The 26,572-nt window shown below is 40.8% G+C and overlaps 1 protein-coding gene across 1 annotated transcript in view; it reads left to right on the plus strand.

Annotated features, from left to right (window-relative positions):
• The first annotated feature begins 209 nt into the window (after positions 1-209).
• LRRC56 (leucine rich repeat containing 56) overlaps positions 210-26,572 on the plus strand; it is a 73,713-nt gene continuing 47,350 nt past the window's right edge. Inside the window, exons 1-4 of the mRNA XM_075754837.1 lie at positions 210-286; positions 1,192-1,344; positions 16,358-16,500; positions 17,400-17,564. Coding sequence (XP_075610952.1) covers positions 17,409-17,564 — 156 coding nt within the window. The 5' untranslated portion in view covers positions 210-286; positions 1,192-1,344; positions 16,358-16,500; positions 17,400-17,408. The remainder of the gene's footprint in view (positions 287-1,191; positions 1,345-16,357; positions 16,501-17,399; positions 17,565-26,572) is intronic.

A 26,572-nucleotide genomic window follows, 5' to 3' on the forward strand; every position in this document is an offset into this window, starting at 1 on the left:
GGAGGGAGGGAGTAGTGAGGGTGGCAGCCTGGGAGTGGTTTTGTGTGCATGGCGGGCATGGGAACTGGTGTAAGGGCTGATTTCCCCTTTGTTACCCAATATTTGCACATGTACGTTTAAGGGCCTTAAAACAGGCCTTTGTGGTGACCACATTGACTGGTATGGTACCCATCTAATGTATACCAGGGTTTGAAGACCCCAAGAGTGTGTGTTGCTGTAGCAAGATCTATGCGGAGGTGGAAGCACCTGAATGTCTCTGTTTATATTGGTGTTGATAATGAATCTGGTAGGTTTAATGGCGTGTTTAAATTTTACACTTTGGTATAGCTCTGAGGAGAAAAATGCTGATGACTAAATAGGCCTGGGCACTTGCAAGTTGTGGAAGCATCCTGGGTATTTCACATTGAGGGAATGTGGCTCCTCCATAGTGTCTCCTCAGCTTCTCTTGAACGACTGAAGACACTCGCCAATGCCAGGTTTATAGGCTTTAAGCTTTGCTCAGCTTCTTGCAGAAAGGGCTCAGTATGGCCCCTGTCCTACCTATGGCCCCTCTGTGGTATGGCGGATGATTTGGGGATGAACTCACTATTAGCAAAAGACTTGCAGTACTCACCCACAGTTTTTAGCAGACAGTAATTAGTTAACTGAATATCTTAAGCTCTCCCTTTGACCTGTGAAGCCTGTGTTATCCTGGCTCTGCACCCATCTTCTATAGCCATTGTTTCCTGATATAAATGTTTCTGCTCACCTGTTATTTTCTATTCTGAGTGCTTTTACAAGGCAAAATTTTCTGGTGATATGGTGAAAATGTATTAAATGTTGACTTCAGCCTTTTACCCTGTGCTAGTCTGATGTTTAACACAGATTCAACTTACTCCTACAGCCTCGGAAATGACTGTTTTTGAGTAAATAATTGTTCAGTAAAGAACTTTTTTTTGCAAATATATAGATCCTTCTGTACCAAATCCTTCACCTTCTCATGATCTCCTGGGGAACTCTTTTCAGTTACACTTCCATTAAGCCATTCTAGGCTGTACTGCTTCATGTCCTGTAACACTTTTAAGACCTATTGAGCATGGACTTCTACTGCTACAGTGGATAAAGTACTCTTTTATTATTAATTGTGAAATGCTCAGGTTTGTTTTGGGATTTTTTTTTCTCTTGAAGACTGTGTTCTTACTGTTGTTTTAGCAGGATATGAAGCAATGAAACAAGAAATTGCACTATGAGCATCTGCGTCAATCAAGATAAACGGAGGTGAACGGCTGTGACTAGTGAATGGAAATCTGTAGGAGAGGGATGGGAAATGAAAGATGCAGAACAGCAGTGGCATTGGAAGAAGAGGTAAAATAATTTCAAATGTACAAAAGACTGAAAATATTTCAGAACTTTTGTTTTTGATTACTCTCCCATTTAATTTTATTTCTCTGCTTTTTGTTATTTTATCTGATTTGAATTTGCCTGAAAGAACTTGGATTAAAAATGCAGCATTCATGCATGTCAGATCTACTGTCATTAACAGGTTTTGTTGGGGGGTGTATGTGTTGGGTATTCTTCTGGCCTTTAGTTCTCTCTCTTGACTTTAGCACTGAGAATTACTATGCTCCTGTAGGTCTGACCTCTTAAGAGATTGATATATGGACACATCCATGTATGGGCAGCTGAATTTGTTAGTTTAATCGTACACTACCATCAGTGGAAGAGAGAACAGGCTCTGCCTGTGGCCTGGGATGCCATCATCCTGTTCTTGCACAACTTGAGGGACCTGATCCCATATAAAAGCAGGATTCAGATTCAATGTTAGATCAGATGTGAGTTTAGCACTGGACAGGAGTGATGTTATTTTTTATTATGATGATGATGCATGTGCTTATCTGAATTAAGCTCCTTAGGGGACATAATTAAAGAAACCACATTTAATCTCTAAATTTGAAGTAGTATAAAATTTAGTGCTGCAAAATCGTAACAGTATGTAATATAACATAAATTTGGGATTGCTACGTTTGTCATTAATGGGAATGGCTTATTATTTATTTGGGAGGAATTATGAAGAGGTTATTTTTTCAATCAGAAAATTCATGAGCTTTTCACAGAAATTAATCTAGGTACATCTGCATAATTTTAATTTGCTAGTAAAATGGTTAGTGTTTTTATACCTTCTGTAGATTCATGTGTTGGTTTGAAAAACAATTGGGAGCAAAACCTATTTTATATCAGTAGGGCCACAAGTACTTGCTATAATACAAATCAGAAGACCAGATTAGCCATGGCAGATGTAATAAAGGCTAATTATCTGTATTAAAAGGAGAAGATTGTGGACCCTAGCCAGTTCAGAGAAGCATTATCTGATTTTTATTTAAAAAAAAAATATTTCAGAAAGCACTTGTTCCTTTGATTGCAGTGTCTCACATCAGGAAGCAGTGTTTGAAGTAGAGCATAACACTGTCTGTTTAGCTTACATTTTTTGCATCTTGAGTTTTAATTTTTTAGAGTTGAGTTCTAATACTACTTTGGTTTCTCTTTTTTTTTTTTTAATGTTACTAGCCTAAGTAGTGCTTGAGTATGTTTTTGTTTTATTTTAATAGAGTTCACCCAAGTTCAAAGTGATGAACATACAGGAAAGAAACATATATAGAAGGAAGCACTTTAAGTAAATTATTGATACTTGGGAAAAAGCATTAAGCTACTGTGGTAGTTCTTTGAAAATATAATCTTGCAGCTAGTCAAAAAGACAACAGTGTTAAAACTTCTAAGAAGAGGAATTGGAAACAGCATAAATTCATGTGCTGTCTCTGTGGCTGTATCTTGAATCTCATGTGCAGTTCTGATCATCCTGGAGGGTAAATGGCAGAACTGAAATTATTTCCGTGAAATACAACAAAGATGAGAGATGGAAAACAGATAAAATAAATGAGACTTTGCAGCTAGAAGAGGTGACAAAAAAGGAGATGATGCAAAAGAAAGCTATAAATTAATGAATGGTATGGACAGATGGATGAATCCTCCATAATTCTGTCTAACTGCTCTTGACCTCATTTATAATTTCAGTCTCCACAACAACCTAAGCCAGTGTCTTCCACAATTTAAACAAATACGATGCAAAAACTCACTTTCTCCTTTTTAAAAACTGCTTCCGGATAAAATTCATGTGGTTTCTTTAGTCGATGGATGACTATTTGTCATGTCTTGAGACATGACAAATAATTGCTTCTCTATATATCTCCCCAGCTGTCATACACAATGCACCTTTTAGCTTGGGAAGTTACTGAGCAGCAGATTGCTAGAAATTAAAACAGTATATCAGGGAAAGGATTGCTTTGGACTGCCTCTACTTCCGATATATTTGTAAAGCATCTGTTTCTGACTACAGGAGCGAGCTGGGCATCTGTCTTGACCCAGCAGGACACTTATAATTCAACCTCATTGAATTGATTTTGCAAAGTCCTTTTCACTGTTAGTTTTCTGTCCTTGCTAAAATTTTGGGAGTGTTTGTTAATAAATAAGCTCCTGCACCATCTTCCACTGTTTAGTGTTTTCCTACAAGTTCAGCTAGAATTCATCTCTTTTTATACAATGTATCCCATGTGAGCAACACATTGGAAATCAGAAGCATCCCAGTGCTGAAACTTACCCTTCAAATGGCTTTGCAGACCATGGAATCTCTTGCTTCAATCAGCTTAGTTACCTAATAACACACACTGAAAATTGTTTGGGAGCAACAAAGCACTTTGAAACTCAGAAATGCCATATATGATGAATTTTCATCCTGCAGAGGAGTTTGGATTTCAAAGGGCTCATAAATGCAGTGCAACAGTAGCTGGAAAAAAGTCTGGTTTTATTGTCCTTTTCTTAGCTGGAATCTGGAAATGCTTCTAAATGTTGGATACTAAAAATGCTTTGAAGACCAAAACTGTAGCTTTTTTCTTCTATGCAGCTTTGGAGTGTCAAGTCCTGAGTCCATGGATTAGAATAGCCTGTGAATGAGTAGCACTGCTGGAAGCTTGATCTGAGATTGCACTCACCTGTGCGGGGAGACACTGCATCTTTTTGTGCCTCAGAAAACTGATTCACACTGCGATATTATTATCCTAATGAATAGAGAGAGCCTGCAAGACCTTTAGGCATGCAGGAGAAATTGGGGAAGGTTGGAGAGACCCCAGTGTTCAGGTGTCCTGGTTTTTAGCCAGGATAGAGATAATTTTCACAAGAAGCTGCAAGGGGACACACCCAGGACAGCTGACCCGAACTAGCCAAAGGGGTATTTGATACCATATGATGTCATGCTCACTGTATAAGGGCAGCGCTGGCTGGGGAGAAGGAGTCACTGCTTGGGAATGGGCTGGGCATTGGGTTCCAGGCGGTGAGCAAATTGCATTGTGTATTAACCGCTTTTTATATTCTTTTATAAGTATTGTTGTTATTTTCCTCTCCCTTTGCTGTCCAAGTAAACTGTCCTTATCTCAACCCACAAGGCTTTGCCTTTGTCTTCCCATTCTCCTCCCCATCTCCCTGGAGGAGGGGTGAGCAAGTGGCTGCATCGTGCTCAGCTGCTGACTGGGGCTAAAACACGACAGTCTTTTTTGGCACCCAACGTGGGGCCTGAAGGGTTGAGATAAAGACAGATCTGACCAGAGTGGGTTAAAAAAGAAGTTGTTATATGCATTTATTATATTAGGTAAATACTCGCTGGTCACAATGGTATTTTGTTTGTATTCCGTGCGGCGCTGTTTATCATGTCTGGGAGGTGGGATCAGGATTGTCATTTTGTTGTACTGTGTAATATTGACTTATCATGTGATAACATCACTGATCATGAGGTTAAGCTGATATTTGTATGTGGATGACATACCTTGCATGACATCTCTTGGATTTTATTAATAATCGCACTCAATCTGTGGGGAAGACAAGGAGGGATAATTTCTCTTGCTGTTTCACTTCCTCTTTCTTTCAGGCTGGTTACAGCAGTTTTTGAGAATTTTTAATATCCTTGGGATGTTCAAACCAGCGTGTTCTTACTGCTATGTCTCCTGAATGTGTTTCAGGTCTTGGTTAGGGTTACAATAAATTGTTTTAAGAATACTACCCAGACATCTGCTCTGAGGCTGGATAGTCATGGGTGACATGGCATGTGGGAGAATATGGGCTGGTATCTAGAGACTTTCTCACCTCCAATGGTTTGGAAATTCACTCCTGAACAACTAAAGGACAATGATAAAGTGATAGAATATTTGAAAGGAAAATGCTGTGGCTATTCTAAACAGGCACAACTTGCTGTGCTGGGCCCTGGCCAGTATCTACAAAATGCTGCTCGATATTGGGCAGCACCCTCAGGGGGAAGAGAGGGAAAACAGAGGGACAGGCACTGCAGCTACCCCGACCCCAGCGACAGGCGCTGTGGTTACTCCAGCCCCAGTGACAGACTGAACCAAAAAAAACCAACCCATGTCGGTATCAATCACCCCTATACACAAGAAGAAATACACAAAAAAAATCAGTTTGTTTAGCAGGGGATTATGATAAACCAGGACCATCACAAGAACAGGAGGAAGAGGCAGAACCAGAGGTAATCACCTGATCCCTGTCCCTGAGTGAGCTGCGAGATACGCAAAAAGATTTCAACCGCCATCCAGGCGCACACATTGTCACTTGGTTGCTCCGATGCTGCGATAATGGGGCTAGTAGCCTGGAATTAGAAGGCAGGGAGGCTAAGCAGCTAGGATCCCTGTCTAGGGAAGGAGGCATTGACAAAGTGATTGGAAAAAAGAGACGAGGCCTCAGCCTCTGGAGGCAACTTCTGTCAGGCATAAGGGAAAATTATCCCTTCAGTGAAGATGTTGTATGTCATCCAGGCAAGTGGACCACCATGGAGAGAGGTGTCTAGTACCTGAGGGAATTAACTGTGCAGGAGATGGTTCATTATGACCTGGACAATGTGCAGTTACCCACAGATCCAGATGAAGTTCAATGTATACGACCCATGTGGTGGAAGTTTGTACAGAGTGCACCATCATCATATGGCGACTCATTGGCCGTAATGGACTGGGAAGGTGAAGAGACACCAACAGTGGATGAATGGGGCCCTGAGCAACAACAAGCTTTTGAACAAATTAAACAGGAAATGGTTTATGCAGTAGCCCTTGGGCCAGTCTGGGCAGGACCAGATGTAAAAACGTGTTCTGCACCACAGCTGGGGAGAATGGCCCTACCTGGAGTCTCTGGCAGAAAGCACCAGAGAGACTCGAGGTCGACCCCTGGGGTTTTGGAGTTGGGGATACAGAAGATCCGAGGCCTGCTACACTCCAATGGAAAAGGAGATATTGGCAGCCTATGAAGGGGTTTGAGCTGCTTCAGAGGTGATTGGTACCAAAGCACAGCTCCTCCTGGCACCCCGACTGCTGGTGCTGGGCTGGATGTTCAAAGGGAGGGTCCCCTCTACTCATCATGCAACTGATGCTATGTGGAGTAAGTGGGTCACACAGCGGGCTCGAATAGGAAGCCCCAGTCATCCAGGAATTCCAGAAGTGATCACTGGCCAGAAGGCAAAGATTTGGGAATGTCACCAGAGGAGGTGGTGACATGTGCTGAAGTGGCCCCACCGTATAATAAACTGTCAGAAAATGAGAAGCCATATGCCCTCTTCACTGATGGGTCCTGTCGCATTGTGGGAAAACATCAGAGGTGGAAGGCGCTGTATGGAGTCCTACATGGCAAGTTGCAGAAGCTGCTGAAGGAGAAGGTGAATCCGGTCAGTTTGTGGAAGTGGAAGCCATCCAGCTGGCTTTAGACATTGCTGAGTGACAAAAGTGGCCAATGCTCAAACTCTGTACTGACTGATGGATGGTGGCCAATGCCCTGTGGGGGTGGTTACAGCAATGGAAGCAGAGCAACTGGCAGTGTAGAAGGAAACCCATCTGGGCTGCTGCATTGTGGCAAGATATTGCTGCCTGACTAGAGAAGCTGGTTGTGAAAGTAGGTCATGTGCAAGCCTGTGTACCTGAGAGTCAAGCCACTGAGGAACATCAAAACAACCAGGAAGCAGATCAGGCTGCTAAGATTGAAGTGGCTCAGGTGGATCTGGACTGGCAACATAAGTGCGAATTATAACTCGCTGGGCCTGTGACACCTCAGGCAATCAAGGAAAGGATGCAACATATAGATGGGCTTGTGATTGAGAGGTGGACTTGATCATGGATGCTATTTCACAGGTTATCCATGAATGTGAAACATGTGCTGCAATCAAACAAGCCAAATGGTTAAAGCCTCTGTGGAGGACAATGGCTGAAATATAAATATGGGGAGGCATGGCAGATTGATTACATCACACTCCCATAAACCCACCAAGGCAAGCACCATGTGCTTACAATGGTGGAAGCAACCACCGGATGGCTGGAAACATATCCCATGACCCATGCCACCACCTCGAACACTATCCTGGTCCTTGAAAAGCAAGTCACCCCAGAAAGAATTGAGTCAGACAATGGGACTCATTTCCAAAACAACCTCATAGACACCTGGGCCAAAGAGCATGGCATTGAGTGGGTGTATCACATCCCCTGTCATGCACCAGCCTCCAGGAAGATCAAATGCTACAATGGACTGCTAAAGACTACACTGAAAACAATGGTTGATGGGACCCTCAAACATTGGGATACACATTTAGCAAAGGCCACCTGGTTAGTTAACACTAGGGGGTCTACCAATCAAGCTGGCCCTGCCCAATCAAAACTTCCACGTACTGTAGAAGGAGATAAAGTCCCCATAGTGTGCATGAAGAATATGTTGAGGAAGACAGTCTGGGTTATCCGTGCTTTAAGCAAAGGCAAACATATCCGTGGGATTGCTTTTGCTCTAGGACCTGGGTGCGCTTGGTGAGTGATGCGGAAGGATGGGGAAGTCAGATGTGTACCTCAAGGGGATTTGATTTTGGGGGAGAATAGACAATAAATTAAATTGTATGATGTTAATTGCTAAATAACCCTGCCATTGTATGTCATTGCTACTATGATTGCTATATGTGGTATCAATGGTATTACAGTAAGAGTCACCCAAATTAATGAAGGATGAACTTTGATGAAACCAAGAAAAGTGCCATGATGATGGAATCAGAACTGACTTCAGCAACCAGCACCCAGCAACTTCGTTGAAATTGACATCTTCAAGCTGCAGACCGTGAGCATGGACCGTGCCAGATATACCAGCTGCGAGCTCTGGATACAGCATTCAAAAATCTGACACCACACACCATCTCTCCTGCCCTGAAAGATGGTTACAACAGATGGAGCCCAAAGTCATGGACTAAATGAACTCAACAGACATTTTAGAGGGATGGCCTATAGACCAAGGGAATGATATCTGCGTGTGTGTGTGTGTGTGTGTATATATATATATCAAAGACAGGAAAAGTGGTGGTGATTAATTGGACAATGTAGGATCTGAGTGTGACATAGATGGTATACAGTAAGGGGTGGATGATGTCCTGGTTTCAGCTGGGATAGTTAGTTTTCACAAGAAGCTGGGAGGGGACACAGCCAGGATAGCTGACCCAAACTAGCCAAAGGGGTATTCCATACCATGATGTTGTGCTCAGTTCTTCTATGAAGAAAGGCTGAGAGAGTTGGGGTTGTTCAGCCTGGAGAAGAGAAGGCTCCAGGAAGACCTTATAGCAGCCTTCCAGTACCTGAAGGGGCCTACAGGAAAGCTGGAGAGGGACTGTTTACAAGGGCATGTAGTGATGGGACAAGGGGTAATGGCTTTAAGCTGAAGAGGAGTAGATTTAGATTAGATATTAGGAAGAAATTCTTTGCTGTGAGGGTGGTGAGGCACTGGAACAGGTTGCCCAGAGAAGTTGTGGATGCCCCCTCCCTGGAAGTGTTCAAGGCCAGGTTGGATGGGGCTTTGGGCAACCTGGTCTAGTGGAGGGTGTCCCTGCCCATGGCAGGGGGGTTGGAACTAGATGACCTTTGAGGTCCCTTCCAACCCAAACCATTCTATGATACTATATAAGGGGGGAGCTGGCCAGGGAGGAGGAGTCGCTGCTTGGGGACAGGCTGGGCATTGGGTTCCAGGCAGTGAGCAAATTGCATTGTATGTATCACCCACTTTGTGTATTCTTTTATAAGTATTGTTGTTGTTACTTTCCTCTTCCTTTTTTTTTCTACTTTTTTTTTTCCTGATTCTTCTCCCCTTCCACTGGGGGGGAGGGGGGAGGAGTGAGTGAGGAGCTGCGTGGTGCTTAGCTGCTGGCTGGGGCTAAACCACGACATCAGGTGACTTACCCAGCTTTTTCATAACAAGGTGGGAGAGTGTCAACTGATGTGAAAAGCTCTTGCCTTAAGCCCCAGATAAAGACAGCAAGGCTAGGTTAAAAGCAGTATTTGTGCAGGGTGGGAAGATCTTACATGTGACAGGAAAGGATAATTAGGGCAACACTAAAGCAAAACTAAGTTTGCAGTGAGAGAGGGAACTTTTTTAATATAGTCCCATCTTTACAACTATTGACACTGTCTTGTATATAATATTTTTAAAAGTGGGTGAAATTTTGAGTCTACATGGGACAGATTAACTTATTCCTTGGTTTTCATCACTTTGCAGAAGATTAATCTTAAACTTTTTGTGCTGTGTGACCACCAGTGGAATACTGTATAATCTATGCAAATCAGTTGACAAATTAGTTTATTCATATAGAAAATCTTTATTCAGTAAGAAAGTACCTTTACACTGATAACAGAGTATGTCTAAAGGCCTCACCCACCAGCACTAACTCAGGGAGATTATTGCTTAGTGATGAATTAGCCCTGATCCACTCAAATTTTGATTTTTTTTTTATCCCCCCCCTAAAATATGATTTTGCCATGCTGCTTTTTGCTTTTTAAACATATATATTGCAGACTATGTGCAGACACAGTATTGTTTCTTTTTCCAGATGTTAAATATACGTTATAAGTGGGGAGCTCCCTGAAAGTAACTTCTTTTACCGCACTCAGAGTGGTTGTAGGGTGTGCAGTGCTGGTCTTGGGCACTTGGGCTGTCTAGCTGCCTTTCTTTAGCCCAGCTCCAGCAGCTCAGAAATAGTATGCTGGGATTCATATTTTTTAAGTCTTTTTAGTGAAGTTGGAAGCTAAAGAAGAAACAAGTTGGGCAACTTCATTGTGAGTTTTGACCTATGGGACTTTATGTAACGTGGCTGATGAAGAGGAGAGAGATGTTCAATCTGGTTGTAGACCACCTCTTGCAAAGGTGTTGTGAGGAAAGAATACACATTTGGGGGAGGCTGGTGGGAATGCTTTTGTTAATACTGTAAATGATACCAGTGGATGCTTTTATCTTGGGTGAGCCAGGTGATGAACTTTGTACTTGGGTTATCCCCCTACTCGCTCTGTGTAAAGTTGTTCACATGCACGAGTCTTTTCAGGATTTGGACCTGAAACTGTGGTGCTGAGTTACATTTCTTCTTTGAGCTTGGAGACTATGCGTAAGTGCCCATGACATGAAGAGGGGTTTGTGTGCCCTAAAACTTGTCTTGTTTTCCTAACTATATCTGTTGATCTTAAAAAGATACTGACTCTGCAAAACCTTACTTTGTTTATGTCCTTCCTCAGTATGTCCAGTAACATGCCTAGCATCTGCAATTCAAGTAATTGCTGAATTAGGCCTTTTGAATGCAAGGAGAGTAAATGAGTGACCTGGCTGATGTTTTAGAAAAGTAATTGTTTGGGTTATTGTCCTTTGAAGGTTAACAGAATATCCAATAGATATTAAGATAACCTGTGAAGTATTAAACATGAGAGCAAATCTTAATTTAGCCTGGCAGGATGCCCTTACCTGTAATTCTGTCTTCTGAAATAAGAATAGCATATCGAAGGTAAGACCCAAAAAGAGGTTTATTAAGCATTTCCTGACAAAGGACTTCATTAAGCTAGTGCTGTGGTTTAAATTAGTATCTGTACCTTGGGAATAGTTGAAAAGAATAACGTTACAGTTGAATACTTTTTATTTTAACAGAGCTGCAACTGCAATGTTAGAATTGCCTAAACTGATTGTTTTCCCCAGTCTTCTGCTCCAGTAACATCTACATTTAAGGCAGGATATGTGTGCGTGTCAAGCACAGATATGTTGGTTCTTGTGTACCTTGGCATTAGCTATCCATGACAGGACCCCTACGTGAGGACAGGAGGATTTTAAATAGAGCAGCCTTGTTTCTCCCTTATTTGACATCTGGACACAGTTGGATAAAAAATTGTGGCCATAAAGAGCCAAATGTAGCTTCCTGATCCCTGGCTACTTTGTTAAAGCTAAAATGGTGAGGGATTTACTTTTATCTCCTTTAACTGAAATGATCATAAGATCATTTGGCAGCTGTCTGGCAGTGAAGGCATTGGCACCTTGGAGCTCTGTTTTTCCATAATACCTGTTGTTCACCAGCTACCTCCACATCCTACCCCCTGCTTTGCTTTTCTTAGGCTGATTGTGGGGAGGAGTGGGGACAGACAGCAGAAGAGCCTCTTGAGAGATTTTCTTGCAGCAGGAAATTCACCTAGATAAGAAAAAGAAAAAAAATCTCAATCTATAGCATCTTTCAGTCTCAGCTAAGGATTTAGATAATACCCATGCTCATTCATAGCCACATACTGGACTTGCATTGCCAAGTGTATCAATGAATGTTTGTAGCCAAACAGAAATTGGCCACTGATTCCCTCCCACCGCAGGACTCTAAAAAACAAACCCAGTTGATATGGTTTATTGTTTCTTTGACACATAATAGTACATATAATAGAGAGAGATCTGCTTTTCATCCTGCTATCAGGACAACATTTGACAAGCTAGCTCCAGAATGATTTAATTTAGAGGCATTTCCAGCACACATGATGATAAATTTCTCATCACCTTACAACTTCCTCAGCAGGATCTGGAAAAGTATTACGTATCTTGCTTTTTTAATACATGCAATTTGTAGCTATATCTAAGAGAAATGGGTGGCATTTAAATGCATTGCCTTTTTATTTATTACCACTATGGTTTTTAAGAATATTAAGCACCTTTTATCTCAAGGGTGTTGGATCAAACCTAGTCTGGGTTTGTAGCATGCATTTTCTTCTCTGAGATCACTGCTGCTTTGGATGATGCCACAGTTTGAACTCAACTCCTTACATGTGGGTAATACATGAAGCTCCCAAGAATTTCCCCAAGGACTGTGTAGGACATAGATCCCAAGGTTTACCTGTCATGGTCATGGCAACTGTAAAGCAGGATGTACGTGTAATATCAAAGGACCATCAGGCACTCTTAGTTTGTAAAACCATAAAAAAGGAAGGTAAACAATATGGCAAATAGGTACGATTGCTTTATGTGCAAATTGGGTGTTTGAACCAAGGCCTCAAATTGTCTGAACAATTAAACAAAGCCATCATTGTAAGCATTTGAGTCATTCAGTGTTGTTGAAGTCAGTGAATTTTTAATTACTTTAAATGGGATATTGATATCTTGATATTTCAGCATTCTCATAAAAGCTTTTTTTCTTTAATGGGGCACACAAGCAGATGGATGCTCTTTACAGTGTTTACATGATTCCTTGACATTAAAGTAGCATTACTGAAGTAGTTGTTACCTCCTTCTGCTTAACAAAAACAGAAGATTAAAATCTATCATTTAGTTATATACGGAAAAGAAAGATTCCCATTAATATCAAGTCAGATGTTTTATTTTTCAACTTTTTAGAAGTTGCACCTGCTAAAATAGTGTGTTGCAGGATGCTTTATATTGCATAAATGTAGCAGGAACTGGTTTTGCCATTAGGGGTAGACTATTGTAACAGTAGTTTCCTGATGACTTCATAGTAAATTCCAGCTGCCCAAACAGTTATTTTCCAGAAGAGGTTATCTGTAGTGCACTTGCACAAAATTACACTTAAAAGGGCACTCATAGTTCCCTTGGGACTTATAAAACAAACCTTTTGTCAAACCCTTAGTAAAAACAGAATTCTTTGTTTTCATTCTGTGGCAGTGGTAATAGTAACAGCACTACTGTAATTTGTGATTCTGGATTAAACAAATAAAAATTACATTATGCAGGGCAAGAGAACTGGAAGTCTGCCGTGCAAGCTTCCTATCATGAAGGGATAGACAGCACAATGGTTCTCTAATGTTTTTTCTAGAGAATTTTTAGGCTGGTGATGTAGTGATAAGGGTGTACAGATTGCAGTACCCTACCTGGAATGCCACTCTGCCCTGTCCAGTGGAGCTTCTTGAAGGCACGGGTAGCCACAGAGCAGGACAGGATGCTGGTTGAAAAGATGGCCTAAGGGAGTAGAGATTCATTTTTGCATGGGATGTTAATATATAGAGGTATATGTCTTTCCTAGAGTAAATCTGGATTGATTGCTGTTGTTGGGGGGTGGGGGTGGGGGTGTTGTTTTTAAACAGTAGCCTAATTGCTTGGACAAGCTTTTTAGGTAATGTCTTGAAGGCTGCATTAGAAATTATCATGCCTAGTCACACAATTCAAAGGGTCTTTCCCAGACTTAAGAAGCCAAAATTAATATGGTGGCAAACATTTCTGGCAATTCCTGTATTTGAAATGCATATTAATATGTATTTAATGAAGAATACAGGATCCTATCATTGACTCTTCAATAAATCTTGTAGCAGGAAAATCAAATCTTGGAGTTTTACCAGTTCATCAGACCCTGAGAACATCAAATAACTATTCTCTGCCAATTTCTTTCTAGCAAATTACGTATTCTGCAGGGATTTGGAATAACATGTTGTTCCAAGGATCATTTAATTTTAATTAGCTGTATTATTCTATATATGTTGAAAATGTCATGCAGTTTTTAATGACTTTTCACAACATGTTTGTGAATTGAATACTTTACCATCATTGTGCTCACTTTGGGAAGGAGAGTGGCAGCAGTGGGGAAAGTTGGCAGATTAACTGTTTGTAGAATTCAAGATCCTTCCATCTCACTGCTCTGGTCATTGATTTCTCCTGCACTCACTGATTATCTGCTTCTAGTTATCCACATATGTAAGAGCCTGCCAAGTGAAGACCTATGATGCAAATCCTGCAAAAACTAATTCATTGATTTCTTTCATTCTTTTATTCTTCTTATGTTCACATGTAGGACAAAACCCTATTTTTTTCCAACCATTTTCTCTTTCCCTGACACTCTCATCTACTTACTGGTGTCACTTTGCTTTCCCATTGAATTCATTGAAAGTCTGTGTTAGGTGCAGTTAGCTTCCATGCTTGTCGGTCCCACAAAGTCTTGTAGGAATGATCTGCATTACCATTCAGCGTATAGATCCAACATATATCCAAAGTGACCATTTTCTCTGTGGACTAATCTTCAGGTTCGTGACTTATGAGACATCTTTGATGACAATGAAATCTTTCCAGTCCCTGTAAACTGTCCCACTGAGGCTAACACTAGTTTGGGTCAGTGTTTGCTTGTCCTATGCATTTGACAAAGCCATAAATTTCTCATTTGCTTTTTAGCATTTTAAATGAGTGGGTGAGGTAGCTTTACTGAAATGATTTTACATGTCTCAGAAAGTCAGGTGGACCTGATGAAAATGAGTGATCTGACTCCAGTATCTGTAGGGGGACATGTGTTCTGCCAGGCTCCCTTCTCACTCCTACACAGTGCTGGAGATTTTGGAAGTTTATGGATTTTTATGTAAGATTGGTACCTCACCACTAGGATTCCTGCACTCTTAGCTCTTCTGTACTCCTCGTTTTGAGGATGTTATTTTGATCCATGTTCAGGAGAAGATTCTTTCTTCTCTGGAGAAACTTTTGAAGTGATGGAAGCACGTTAAAAAAAATAGTTTTGTTTGCTGACAATGATTCAATTTGATCCCATACAATTTGTAATGAAAATATTTTTCTTCTCGCTAATCCAATGTTACAATAATTACAAGCAGCAGATCAATAGCAGCATGTATAGAATTGGAAGTGTTACTTCTGATATTAAGCCACAAGCTGATCTTCCTGTCAAACCTTAAGTGCTGTATCAACACATATTTCAAAGATTGGAGGATGTTCTGAAATGTAATAGTGGTTGACTGAAGAAAGGAGAACAATAATTTGTTTTATGCAAGTATATTAACTCTTTACAACCTGAAACTACACAATCCTGCTATTATCTCATTATGTTTTGCACAAACACGTTACATCAGTGTTTTCTGACTATTGCTCCTCTTGGCTCCGACAACAAATGGGATTATCTCTGGATAATAATGATCCTTGCTTGAACTAGAAGGAACCACCAGTACTTGCACACGATCCAACACAACTCTTGTGCAACTGTCAAAGTATTCCAGCATTTATATGGCAGATATTCTAATCCAAGTCAGTTATTGACCAAAATAACTCTTTCTTAGGAAAATAAAGACCACACCAGAGGACCTTCATATCATGTAAGATTCTTCAATTTCCTTGGACAGCTGATGACTGTTGCAACTCAGTGTACTGACTAAATCATAGTGACTTGCTCTAAAGAAAGTAGGGGAAAAAAAATCTGAGAAATACTAGAATTCTAACAGAAATTTATGGGTTGTAGTTTTTCTTCCAAAAGCTAAGACACATAGTGGTTTTAAGATCACTTTTCCCTCTTAATGGGCAGAAGTATGAAAGTTGTCCTGATACTACTGTGGGCACGCTAAGGTTTCAGAAGCTGCAAATGTCACTGCTCAATTCACTTTATGGTGTTTCTTTTATAAGCCATTAAGAAAGATTGAAAGGAGTAATGTGTCTCTGAAGAATTTGTTCTTGAATATGTTTTTTAAGCATTGAACATTGTTGTGCATCAGAGCACATGAGAAGTCAGCTTCTTCTCTAGGAATGCTTGTCTGGTACATGCAGCGATCTAGAAAAAGTAGGTTTTGCTTTCTGTGGGTTGCTTCTCCCCTCATAAGTGTATGGAAGGAGTACTTAGGAGTGTGAAGTTTTGGTTCCTCTCTTCCTAATGCTAGGAGAACCTGCAGGGAGAGGTTTGGTGGGTCATTATTTTGTTGTTGTTGTTTTTGTTCAGAGAAGGGCTGCTATTTTTTCTGACAGTACTGAGTCCTTTGAATTTCTTTTGCTAGTACAGAGATGAAGACTTTTGACTGGATGTGAGTAGTCAGAGCAAGAAGTCTCGCTGGTGTAAACCTCTCTCACCTGCTAACCGGTCAGTCCTCTTGAGTAGAGATGACTAGCTGAGCGGTCAGAACTTCTATTTTCCCTGACAGAAATCACTGCTGTGTTTAACTGTTTATTAGTAGGAGGGGGAATGAAGGTGGTAATTCCACCTCTTGGCCACCACTGAAGCCTTGTCAGCCACTTCTAATTAGCTTGATTATTTAATTACTTTTTCCAGCACTAAGTATTGCTTCACAGTGGAGAACAGAGGGAAACTGCAGATGTGCCTTCAGCAGAGAGAGAAGGCTTTTCTCTAGTCTAGCCTAGCCTCTGGTTGTTACAACATTTCCAGCTGTGATATTTCCTTGCTGCCAAGTAGTAGTAAATAGCTGTATAAATCATTGTAATGCTTGTAACATTTGGATACAGCCAATTGCCCAATTGCTTTTTAACGCTAACAGGTGTACATATGCTTATTCTCATATTTCAAAGTTAATTGTTAATATTTCTGTAAAAGGAATAGCTTTGGGAATTGAAGAATGGACACTTCTGAAGTGCTTAATCTTCAAACTTCAGATTTCATTCCTCACTTGAAGCATACACAGTTTTGTTTAAATTGTATTTTAATTTTATTTTCTCCAAGACTCTCTTCAAAACTACAAGTCAGTAGCCATGGCCTGCCTGACCCAGAAGGCAGTGAGTAACTGTGCAGGTACGTTTAATTTAGGACAGGAAACAGACCGCTGCTGTCCGTGCTACCTACAGGCAGAGCTCAAAACACTGGAGAGAAGTGGTGACATGTCTTGGTGCTGGCACTTGCAGCCTGGAGCCCTGCAGTTTTACTGAGTGCTGTTTGCATTTCTCAAGAGGGGATGGGTAGGTAGAAGGCCCATGTGGATGGGAAGTTCATTGCCAATGGAGAAGGATGAATGGAGTAGTGAGAAGACTGGAAAGGACTAGTGTCATGAGTTGTTTGTTCTTGACAACCTTCTTTGTACAGAGCCATAGGTATGCCTGGCTTTTCGTATACCTGCAAACAATAGTTTGCTGTAAAAGCTTACACTCAAAGCTGAATGAGATATGGGACTAGGATAGCTCTTGAGGGTGAAGAAATGGAAGAATATATGTTATGTGATGCATTGCTTTGGGTTCTTTCTGAGAAACCTGTATCTCCATAGGCACTTGCTGACTTTCAAAGGGGGTCAAAATAGATTTTGCTAAAGGGAAAATAATGAATACAGGGAAAAAAATCAGACTGATTATTATCCTTTTGTTCAAAGCATATTGAGATGAACCTGAAGTGGAATCCTGGCAGAATTTGTTGTCCAGCCTCAGCTGCAGTCCGGGTGGCTGATTTGAGTTGGCGAGGCAACCTAAATCCCAGTCCACTGATTAAAGATGACAGAGAGCTACTTATGGGTGAATACCTTTCCCCCAGGAAACTGGTGAGTAGACGTCCAACTTTTTAATGAAGTATAAGAGGCAAACTGGCATATACAGAGCTGTATTAACTTAACCTTCCAGTTGCTCTTGTGATGATTGTAGATTGTTGCATATCTGACAGTTAGACTTCTGCATAAAGTAGATTCTGTTTTATGGAAATTTATCAAATGTTTGTCCTCCTTTCACCTTATTTCCTATCAAAAATATTCCCAGCATGAATACTGCTGTCTTTATTGTCAGATTTCTTGAAGCAGCATGAAGAAAAGTATGGGTAGCATAATTATAATTGAAACAGATCTCATTAATGCCATCTGAAGTACCTTGAATCTTAGCATTAGAAAAAGCTTTTTACATTAACCTTGTTCTAGAGATTGGAAATGTAACTTTAAAAGCACAACTTTTTTCTGAATTAGTGAAATCTTCTGTCCTGGTAAGAAGCCAATTAAAATATTCTGCAAGTGCTATAAGTACTTTATATATATGTCAAAGTGTGTGAAAATTCAAATCACATTTGAAAGCCATGTTCCTTTTTGACCACAGGAAATGTTTTTGGCATGCAGCCTGTTGAAATAGAGTAACATGCTGGAATCTCTCATGAAGGAATACTTGGTTGCATATTGTGCTGTATTTGCTCAGGACTAATTAAGGGTGAAATCCTCTGGGACATGTAGGAGCTGAGAAAATAACCTCACTTATAGCTGCTAAAGGAAGGGAGAGCTTAGAGCAGAAGTTAAGGGGAGAAGCTGCAGCTTTCTGTCTTGCAGAGCTGGATAGAAATTAGTGAAAGACAGATGGGGCCAAGGCTGTGGTTCAGATGCTCCCAGTGGGCAGAGTGGTGATCTCGGTATCCGTAATCCTCTGTGCATCCACTGCACTGGTGGAAAGGCACTAGCTTGTGCAGGGAGCACATTCCAGCTGTAGGTTTACACCACTCCCTAACTATATACCAGTCACAATTTTGACCATGTGCTGCAGATTAGACAGCAAGTTGTTCTCAGAACTACTCTTCCCTTAGTAGCTAAGTCATTTAGTGTTTATAAAATGTTTGGAGATGCAAAAATCACTTTCTGCAAAGTGTATATTTTAAGCTTTCTGGAGAAAAATTGATATATGATCTTAAGATCTATGTCATTCACTTTCCTTTGGCTCATGTGAACCTCTGACAGCTCCTTGGTCTTTTTTTAAAATCTGTCATAGAGTTTGACCAGTATAATGTGCTTGTGGCCTATAATACCTTGTATAAATCCAATGGGAAGCTCTCAGATTAGTATGTTTTCTTAGGGCATGAACCAAAGCCCAGTAGAGCAACCAAAAGAGCTGCCCTCTGACTTCAATAAACTCTGAATTAAACCCTTAGGAAGTTCTTTTGTTGGCATGAAATTCTTCTCTCTGAAGCTCTGCTGCTTTTAGTTCACAGTAAATTGTAAGCAGAAAAGTTATGTAAGGCAATGTTACCCACATCCCATTACGTTGCAGTTCATTGTTTTGTAATATTTTTTTAAATACTGATCAGAAGTTAAATTGTCCCACAATTCTAGACTATTTTTTAAAAGGGGAAAAACCCCTTTATTATTCATATGTACCTTCTTGAACTTAATTGAGTCTTGCCTCTTTAAGATCATGTGTATTAACATGTGTAAGGAATTCCATTTCAAAGACCCTTTTAAATGGATGCACACTGTCCTACTAATTTTTCTGGACACAGTTATTTCCTGGCCCTGGAACCCAACGTTTGTGTTGGCATAGCTGGGATACTTCCTGCTCAGAGGAAAAATTATATGGCATTGTCAAGGAAACATTAACAATGTTTATAGCTTGTTTTAATAACATATCAAATCTATCTATTCTTTGACCTTTATGCTGATCAAATGGAAACCACTGCTTCCGTAAATTTACTTCCTCTGGATTTGCATATGTAAAAATAGAGACACTGTTCAAACGTTTAATCTGAAACAAGTTTTCACATGCATATTTTTTAAGGAACCACATGCCATTGACAACCAAATGGTTTGAAAGGTTGTTTTGCTTAAATCAATACACTTGCAATACATTCTTGATTGTCTTTTAGTTGTGAATATTTTAGGAGTTATTGATTGTATTTGCTGAAGTGCTCTGAGAAGGAAACTAATAGATTTTTAAAATACATGCTCATTAAAGTAAAATTATTTTACATTCAAATAAGGACATAGGCCTCAGTTCTGCAGTGTTGTGTAGACAGATTTCTGGACACCTGATGGAGGTTCCTGAGGAAGGTTTTTTGTTCTGAGATATATACTGAGCTTTACTCCTTGCCCTTGCAATGTTCTGTCTTGCACCAGTTGAATTTGTGCTCAGGGAGGCTGGAAGATCTAGCTGTGCAGAATCTGTGAAGATTGGGTGCCTTGGATTGCAGCCTGCGGCCTTGTGTCTGCCTGCACATTTTACTCATTTTGTCCTTTTTCCAGGGGGATAGCAATCTATTTAGAAATAAAAACATTAGCAGTCTTCATTAGTGGTCTTCATGGTTAAGGACTCTCTAAAAGGTGTGATACTTGTATTCCTTCACTTTTTTTCTGCTTGCGGGGTTGTTTTCTTCCAAAGAGAGGAAAGCTTGGCTTAAACTGATTCTTCTTTTCTTTCTTTTTTTTCTTCTTTCTTTTCTTTCATTTTTTGCCTTCTTGGACCCCTTAGCACATAAGACAACTTCTGTAAAACTATTGGTCCCTTGCTCATTCTCTTCCTCTCCATAGTGGATCATTACCTCACCTCACTTAAATCTTATGCTCACTCACTACAAGGGTTTGTGGTCTTCTGTAGCCTTGTTTCAGACATAACGTTCACTTTGAAATCCTGTGTGATTCTGTATCCCCCTTATGCTAATCACATCTTCTGTAGTTTCTGCTTGTTGCCATCTCTCTTGCTGCGATGTCATGTAGTGCCTTTTTATATTTGAATAGTCTTCATCGAAACTACATGTCAAAAGCTTTTGATGCAAGGTTTGGTATCGTTAGTTGTTCTTTTTATGCTTTCTGCTAGTATCAATGTCAATTTTCTGTTGTACTGTTTAATCTTCATGTACATGAATAGGTGTTCTTGCTTATGTATTTGTACCTGTCCTGTTAATATTCCCAGCTCCCTGTTCTGCCTGTACGTGTGTTGTGCTTACATATTGTTGTTGGATGTTGTAGAATACCAGGGTGTGCAAATTCCACGTTCTCCCTTTGTTCTGAAAAGTGGCTATTAATGGGCAATACGTTGCAATTAATTTTTAACTTTATTAGGGCTGTGGCACAGATTTCTCATTAAGTGTGAGGGAACTGAAATTAAGGGCTCCACCTGTCTTGAATTAGATTTTTATTCTGTTCTATTAACCCCCATCCTCTCCCCACCATTTGCAAAGGATCTTTTCCTGACTTCCACAAAAAGCATTCACTTCTCAGAATATAAAGTCATTTTACAAGGTCAAATGTCTTCCAGATACTGTCACATTATCAAAACTAATCACATTTGTTTGTGATCTTTAGAGAAGAAAGGAAATATTCTTCTTATTTCACTATTTATGATCCTGCTCCAATTAATCATGTTTTCTAAACTTAGGAACACGTGTTCGGAAGTGGTGTTTAGTTTTGTTGCTCAGGAGGTTAGGGTGTATTTCATATGGTAGGCACTCATCCTCATGGGGAGAAGAAAATCCTGGAGGGTCCTGGAACAACAAATTGGATTCTTGCTGAAATGACTCAATCATTTCCTTTTCTTCCTTGGCAGAAAGTTTTCCTCTCAGTTGTAAGTTTGAGGAAAAAAATCTGGAGATCAAGGAAGGAAGTGCAAAATCTTGATAAATTAAGTGGAGTCAAGGAGGTGGAAGTGACTGAATTTGGATCTGCTGAATCCTTCATTAGGATTGTATAATCATTTAAAAATAATTAAGAAAAAGATTTGAAGGGACTTCTGGAGGTCTTCCAATTCAATCTTCAGCTTAAAGCAGAGCTAGTTTCAAAGTTAGATCAGATTGCTCAAGGTAGCAGATAGTAGTAAACATAACACTGTGAACAGGAAAAAAATTAAAGCTTCATTTAATTTCAGAGCTTTCCTTTTATATGTTCTTATCCTAACACTAATGCCTTTACTATAGTGAAGGGTTGTAGTTGTTATATTAGCATTCGTCTTGCTACTTAGGCATCTGATGTTTTACATTCAAATTTTCACATCAGGAGTCTTTATATTTATATGTGTACATGTACATATGCATGCCTTTACATGAAAAAAATAGATTTTCATTCGCACAGCTGGTTAGCTAACATAAAATGAGGAGCTGAACTAGAGACAGCAAGACTGGGCAGAGGCCTATCCACGTAGATCTGTTCGTGTGACTTGGAGGCTTCGGCACAAGAATAAAGACATTTTTACTAATGCATCCACCACTACTTAAATTTTATAATTATTGCCCTCATCTACACTTCTGATACAAGCCAAGAAGATATCTCTTTATCACAGATTGAATGCCTAGCTAATCTCTTCACCTGAGCTGAGAGAAGAATGTATTCATATGTATATGAAGAAAGTAGTGAAATACAGTGAAATATTGTAATTATGGGCATCTGCAGCATGTAGCCATTTTGAAAGAAAGATTGCATATTGGACCACAGGGAAGTTCTGTTTCCTGTCATTGAAAATCCGTTGACTTAGAATCACTCGAAACCTTGTTAACCGTCTAGTAATTTTCTTCTTAGAAGAAATATTTTGTCATACTTGTAGCAACATTCTTTTTTTTTTTGTGCAGGGAGAGATTATACTTGGATTGGGAATTTGAAATAAAATCTGTGCAAAAAACAATGAACACATGAATGGACATGAATCTAGTATTTGCATACAGGTGTAGTATTAAAAGAAAATAAGCTCACCACTCAGGAATTCCTGTCTTAGCCAAATTAACCAGGATCAGCAAAATAAATGCGCAGCTGGAAATGCTTCTCTGACAGCTGCACACAACATGCTCTCCAGCAACATATCTACTTTTCTTAGAGTATGTGAAAAGTCTAGGGAAGAGAGAAGAAATCAGTTGTATACACCAGCTTTGATTGAACAGATATTATTTGCCATTTAAGGAATGCATAGAGAGCTGCAAGTGTGACTTGAACTGGATTTCCCAGCATCCCCAGGTGACTGTTCTGCCAGTTGGGAAGCTCTGCAAGCACTGAAGTATTTTTTACTTACAATTTTTTACACAATACTTATTGGCTGCTCTTGTCAGTCAGAGGAAAAGCTTTCCAAACTAGTGCATGCTCTCCAGTCAGATATTGGCCAGACATTTTGCATTATGGAAATGGTCTGTGAGCCATCATGGAGTTGCTTCTTAAAATACTGGCTAAATTATTTACCAATAGCTTCTGCATGATCTCATGGAAAATAGTTTTCCTTTAAATTTTGAAGGAGGTGCAAAATGTAAAGTGAACTTTATTCATCTTTGTTTTACTTATCATTTATTCATCTTCAAAGAGTTGTGCAGTGCTTTACTGTGGAAATTTATCCTTTCAAATAAACAAATTTAGGGTGGAGTACAATGCTTGCTGCCCAGAATCTAGCTCTCAGGCAACCTTCTTGAACATCATGTGCTAGAAAGATTTTGATGTTTGATTCTTCAGAAAACATCTTCCCTCTCTATCTAACCAATACTTACCGCGCTGGGCAGTAGATGGGTGGCAAGCAGAATCCTCTCTGGACACCAATAATCAGCCTGGAATTATAGTTAATTTTTTCAAGGTATCTTTTTGATGTAAAATAACTATGAGTACATCAAACTCTTTGCCTAGAACAGGTCCTTGGTCCCCTTTTTGCCTGCTCTACATTGAGGCTGAGCAGCTGTAAACAGCCAAAGAAATCCTTAGATGACGCAGCAACTTCATGGCTGTAAGCATTCCTGGGGCACAGGCAGAAAAACCTTCTGTCCCTGTCTGGTAAAGCAGCCCTTTGAGCTGTGGGCAGGCAGTTGTTACCTGAAGCCACAGTGGGACACCTCTGAATTAGGGCAGGAGCCTCTCCTAGACCTGGCATGGCCCAAGGAATGAAGAGATGCAGAGCACCTTAGCATCACTTCTACTTGTATGGTGCCAGACATCTCTCTGTCCAAGCTGATGATCCCTTCAGTGTGTTTGACTGTGATGGTTTTTTTCTTTTGCCACCGAATAACAGCAAAATTCTTCCTAAATATCCCTCCTTTTCAATTTTGATGAAGGTTCCTGTGCTTTGAAATTAAACATCAACATAAAAAGGAGATCTTGCTAAATACGTGTCATCTTTATTTTAAATGTTTCCATGTCCTTCCCTAAATCTGCCCCAGATCTTCCTGGTGCCAGAATTTTAGCTGTCACACATGAGACATATCACATTTTCAGCTGTACCAGTATGCCAAGAAAGGTGTCTGGGGAGTAGGAGTGTCCTATCTTCCACAGGAACCCTTCACCATGTAACCTCTTAACTGCCACCCTGGCCTTTTGCTTGATAACTAGCTTGCAGTGAACACCTGGGGTCTCTGTGCTTCTACTGCCTTTACATGAGCTCATATCCTCAACCCCAGAGCATTTCTCATTTCATTCGTGTAGTATGATAGCTTTTGCATCCCATGGCCAATCAGTTCCAAACTGTCCAAGCATCTCCTCAGCATCAGCAGATGGAAGGACAGTGATTTTCACAGAGACTCTTGGAAAAGCAGAATGGGGAAGTGGGGACCAAGAGCACATCTGTGAGTCTGTCACATCTGGTTAGCACACACTTCAAGGCAGCTATCTATAGGTCAAAGAGCTGGTGATGGCAGCCAATAACCCTTTCCAGCACTGGAGCCACAGCTCTGCCTCTTGCAGTACAAAATATGGATGTGCTAAGCAACTAATCTCTCAGACAGGGGAAAAAAGTACAAATTATGGATGAAAGAGGAAAAGGAGGCCAAAGCAGCACACTGGTAATCCCTGATATGAGGAGAAGGAATAGGGAACCCTAGAAGAGGAGAGAATATAAGTTTATTCAGCTTTTATGCATGGATTTTGAAAAAGGAGAACAAGGAGCAGAACTGTAAAAGAAGAATGTCTAGAACATAGCAGGGAGAAGGACAGTGTGCAGGGAACTTGCAGACAGCAAAGGAGAAAGACAAAGGCTCTTTCTGGTGCCAGGACCTTCTGCAACTCTACTGAAAGTGTATGGCCCTTAGCTTATTACTTGTTCTGAGACTTCTTCCTATTCTGTCTTCTAATGATGTAGGCTCTTAAGACTATTTTGATGGGGAGTATTTTTCATTTCTTTAATGACAATAAGCTTGTGTCCAAGTCCAGCAGTCCAAGTTGTGTGCCAGGATGTCAGCTAGCTCTCATTTCTCACGTACTCTCATGCTGTATGACAGACAGTGTCATCTGCTGAAAACGATTACTGCAAAATGTGTCTTGCAGTGAAGGATCTTGTGTTTACTTGAGGGGATAAAGCAGTCTGTAGTTGGTAAGCTTGCCTTCTTTGCAGGAGCAAAACTGTTCCTGTGGTGGCTGCTGGGGATAGAAAGTAAATTTCTGGATGCCACTGGGACTCCCAAGTTTTCACCTTAGACCTTTGTTTCTCATACTCTAGTGGGGAGGTAAGAAAGTCTAAAAGCTTTCTTAGGCTCAACCTGCTTAAAATCACAGTTTAAAAAAATAAGATAAAAAATAATTTTAAACACAATGTTTTAAAGACAATTCAAAAGCAGTTGCTTTTGGATAATTCTGTTTCTTAGGAGTCCGAATCAAGATCTATGGTGGGTTGGCCCTGGCTGGAGGCCAAGTGCTCGCCAAAGCTGCTCTGTCACTCCCCCTCCTCAACTGCACATGGGAGAGAAAATATAATGAAAGGCTTGTGGGTCAATATAGGGACAGGGAGACATCGCTCACCAATTAAAAAAAAAAATTAATTTATTGCCAAGCAAAACACAGTAATGAGAAATAAAATCAAATCTTAAAACACCTCTCCCTACCCCTTCCTTCTTCCCAGGCTCAACTTTTCTCCCAATTTCTCTGCCTACTCCCCTGCAACAGCAGAGAGGGACGGGGAATGGAGATTGTGGTCAGTTCGTCACACATTGTCTTTGCTGCTCCTTCCGCCTCAGGGGGAGGACTCCTCACACTCTTCCCGTGCTCCATTGTGGAGTTCCTGTCATGGGAGACAGTCCTCCACGAACTTCTCCAACGTGAGTCCTTCTCATGGGCTGCAGTTCTTCATGAACTGCTCCAGCATGGGTCTCTTCAGGAACAGACTCACAAGTCCTGCCAGCAAACCTGCTCCAGCCTGGACTCCTCTCTCCATGGGGCCACAGGTCCTACCAGGAGCTTGCTCTAGCATGAGCTTCCCACAGGGTCACAGCCTCCTTTGAGTACCTCCACCTGCTCTGGCGTGGGGTCCTCCACAGGCTGCAGGTGGAATCTCTGCCCACTATCATCCTCCATGGGCTGCAGGGGGACAGCCTGCCTCACCATGGTCTTCTCCACGGGCTGCAGGGGAATCTCTGCTGTGGTGCCTCGAGCACCTCCTTCACTGACCTTGATGTCTGCAGAGTTTCTTACATCTTCTCACTCCTCTCTCTGCCTGCAAAAACTGCTGCTCCTTTTTTTTTTTTTTTCTTCTTAAATATCACAGAGGCACTACCACTGTTGCTGAGTGGCTCAGCCTTGGCCAGTGGTGGGTCTGTCTTGGAACCGGTTGGCATTAGCTCTGTCGGACATAGGAGAAGCTTCTAGCAGCTTCTCGCAGAAGCCACCCCTGTAAATCCCCCCACTACCAAAACCTTGCCACACAAACCCAATACAAGACCTTACAAAGGGAGCCAGTTTTTCAAGGAGGGATGTTCAGTCTTTTCAGGAAATCATGCCCTTTCAAACTGTCGTCTCAGTTACACTCAGACTATGTTTGGTCCTTTGTAAGACAATGTGGAACCATCAGAGCAAATGAAGTTGCGGTCACTTGTGCACCGTACAAATTTTACTTGATGAGTAGGAATGTCGCAACTGCTGTTTTTCCC

The sequence above is a fragment of the Balearica regulorum genome, chromosome 5 (assembly GCF_011004875.1).
Source record: "Balearica regulorum gibbericeps isolate bBalReg1 chromosome 5, bBalReg1.pri, whole genome shotgun sequence".
NCBI lineage: Eukaryota > Metazoa > Chordata > Aves > Gruiformes > Gruidae > Balearica > Balearica regulorum.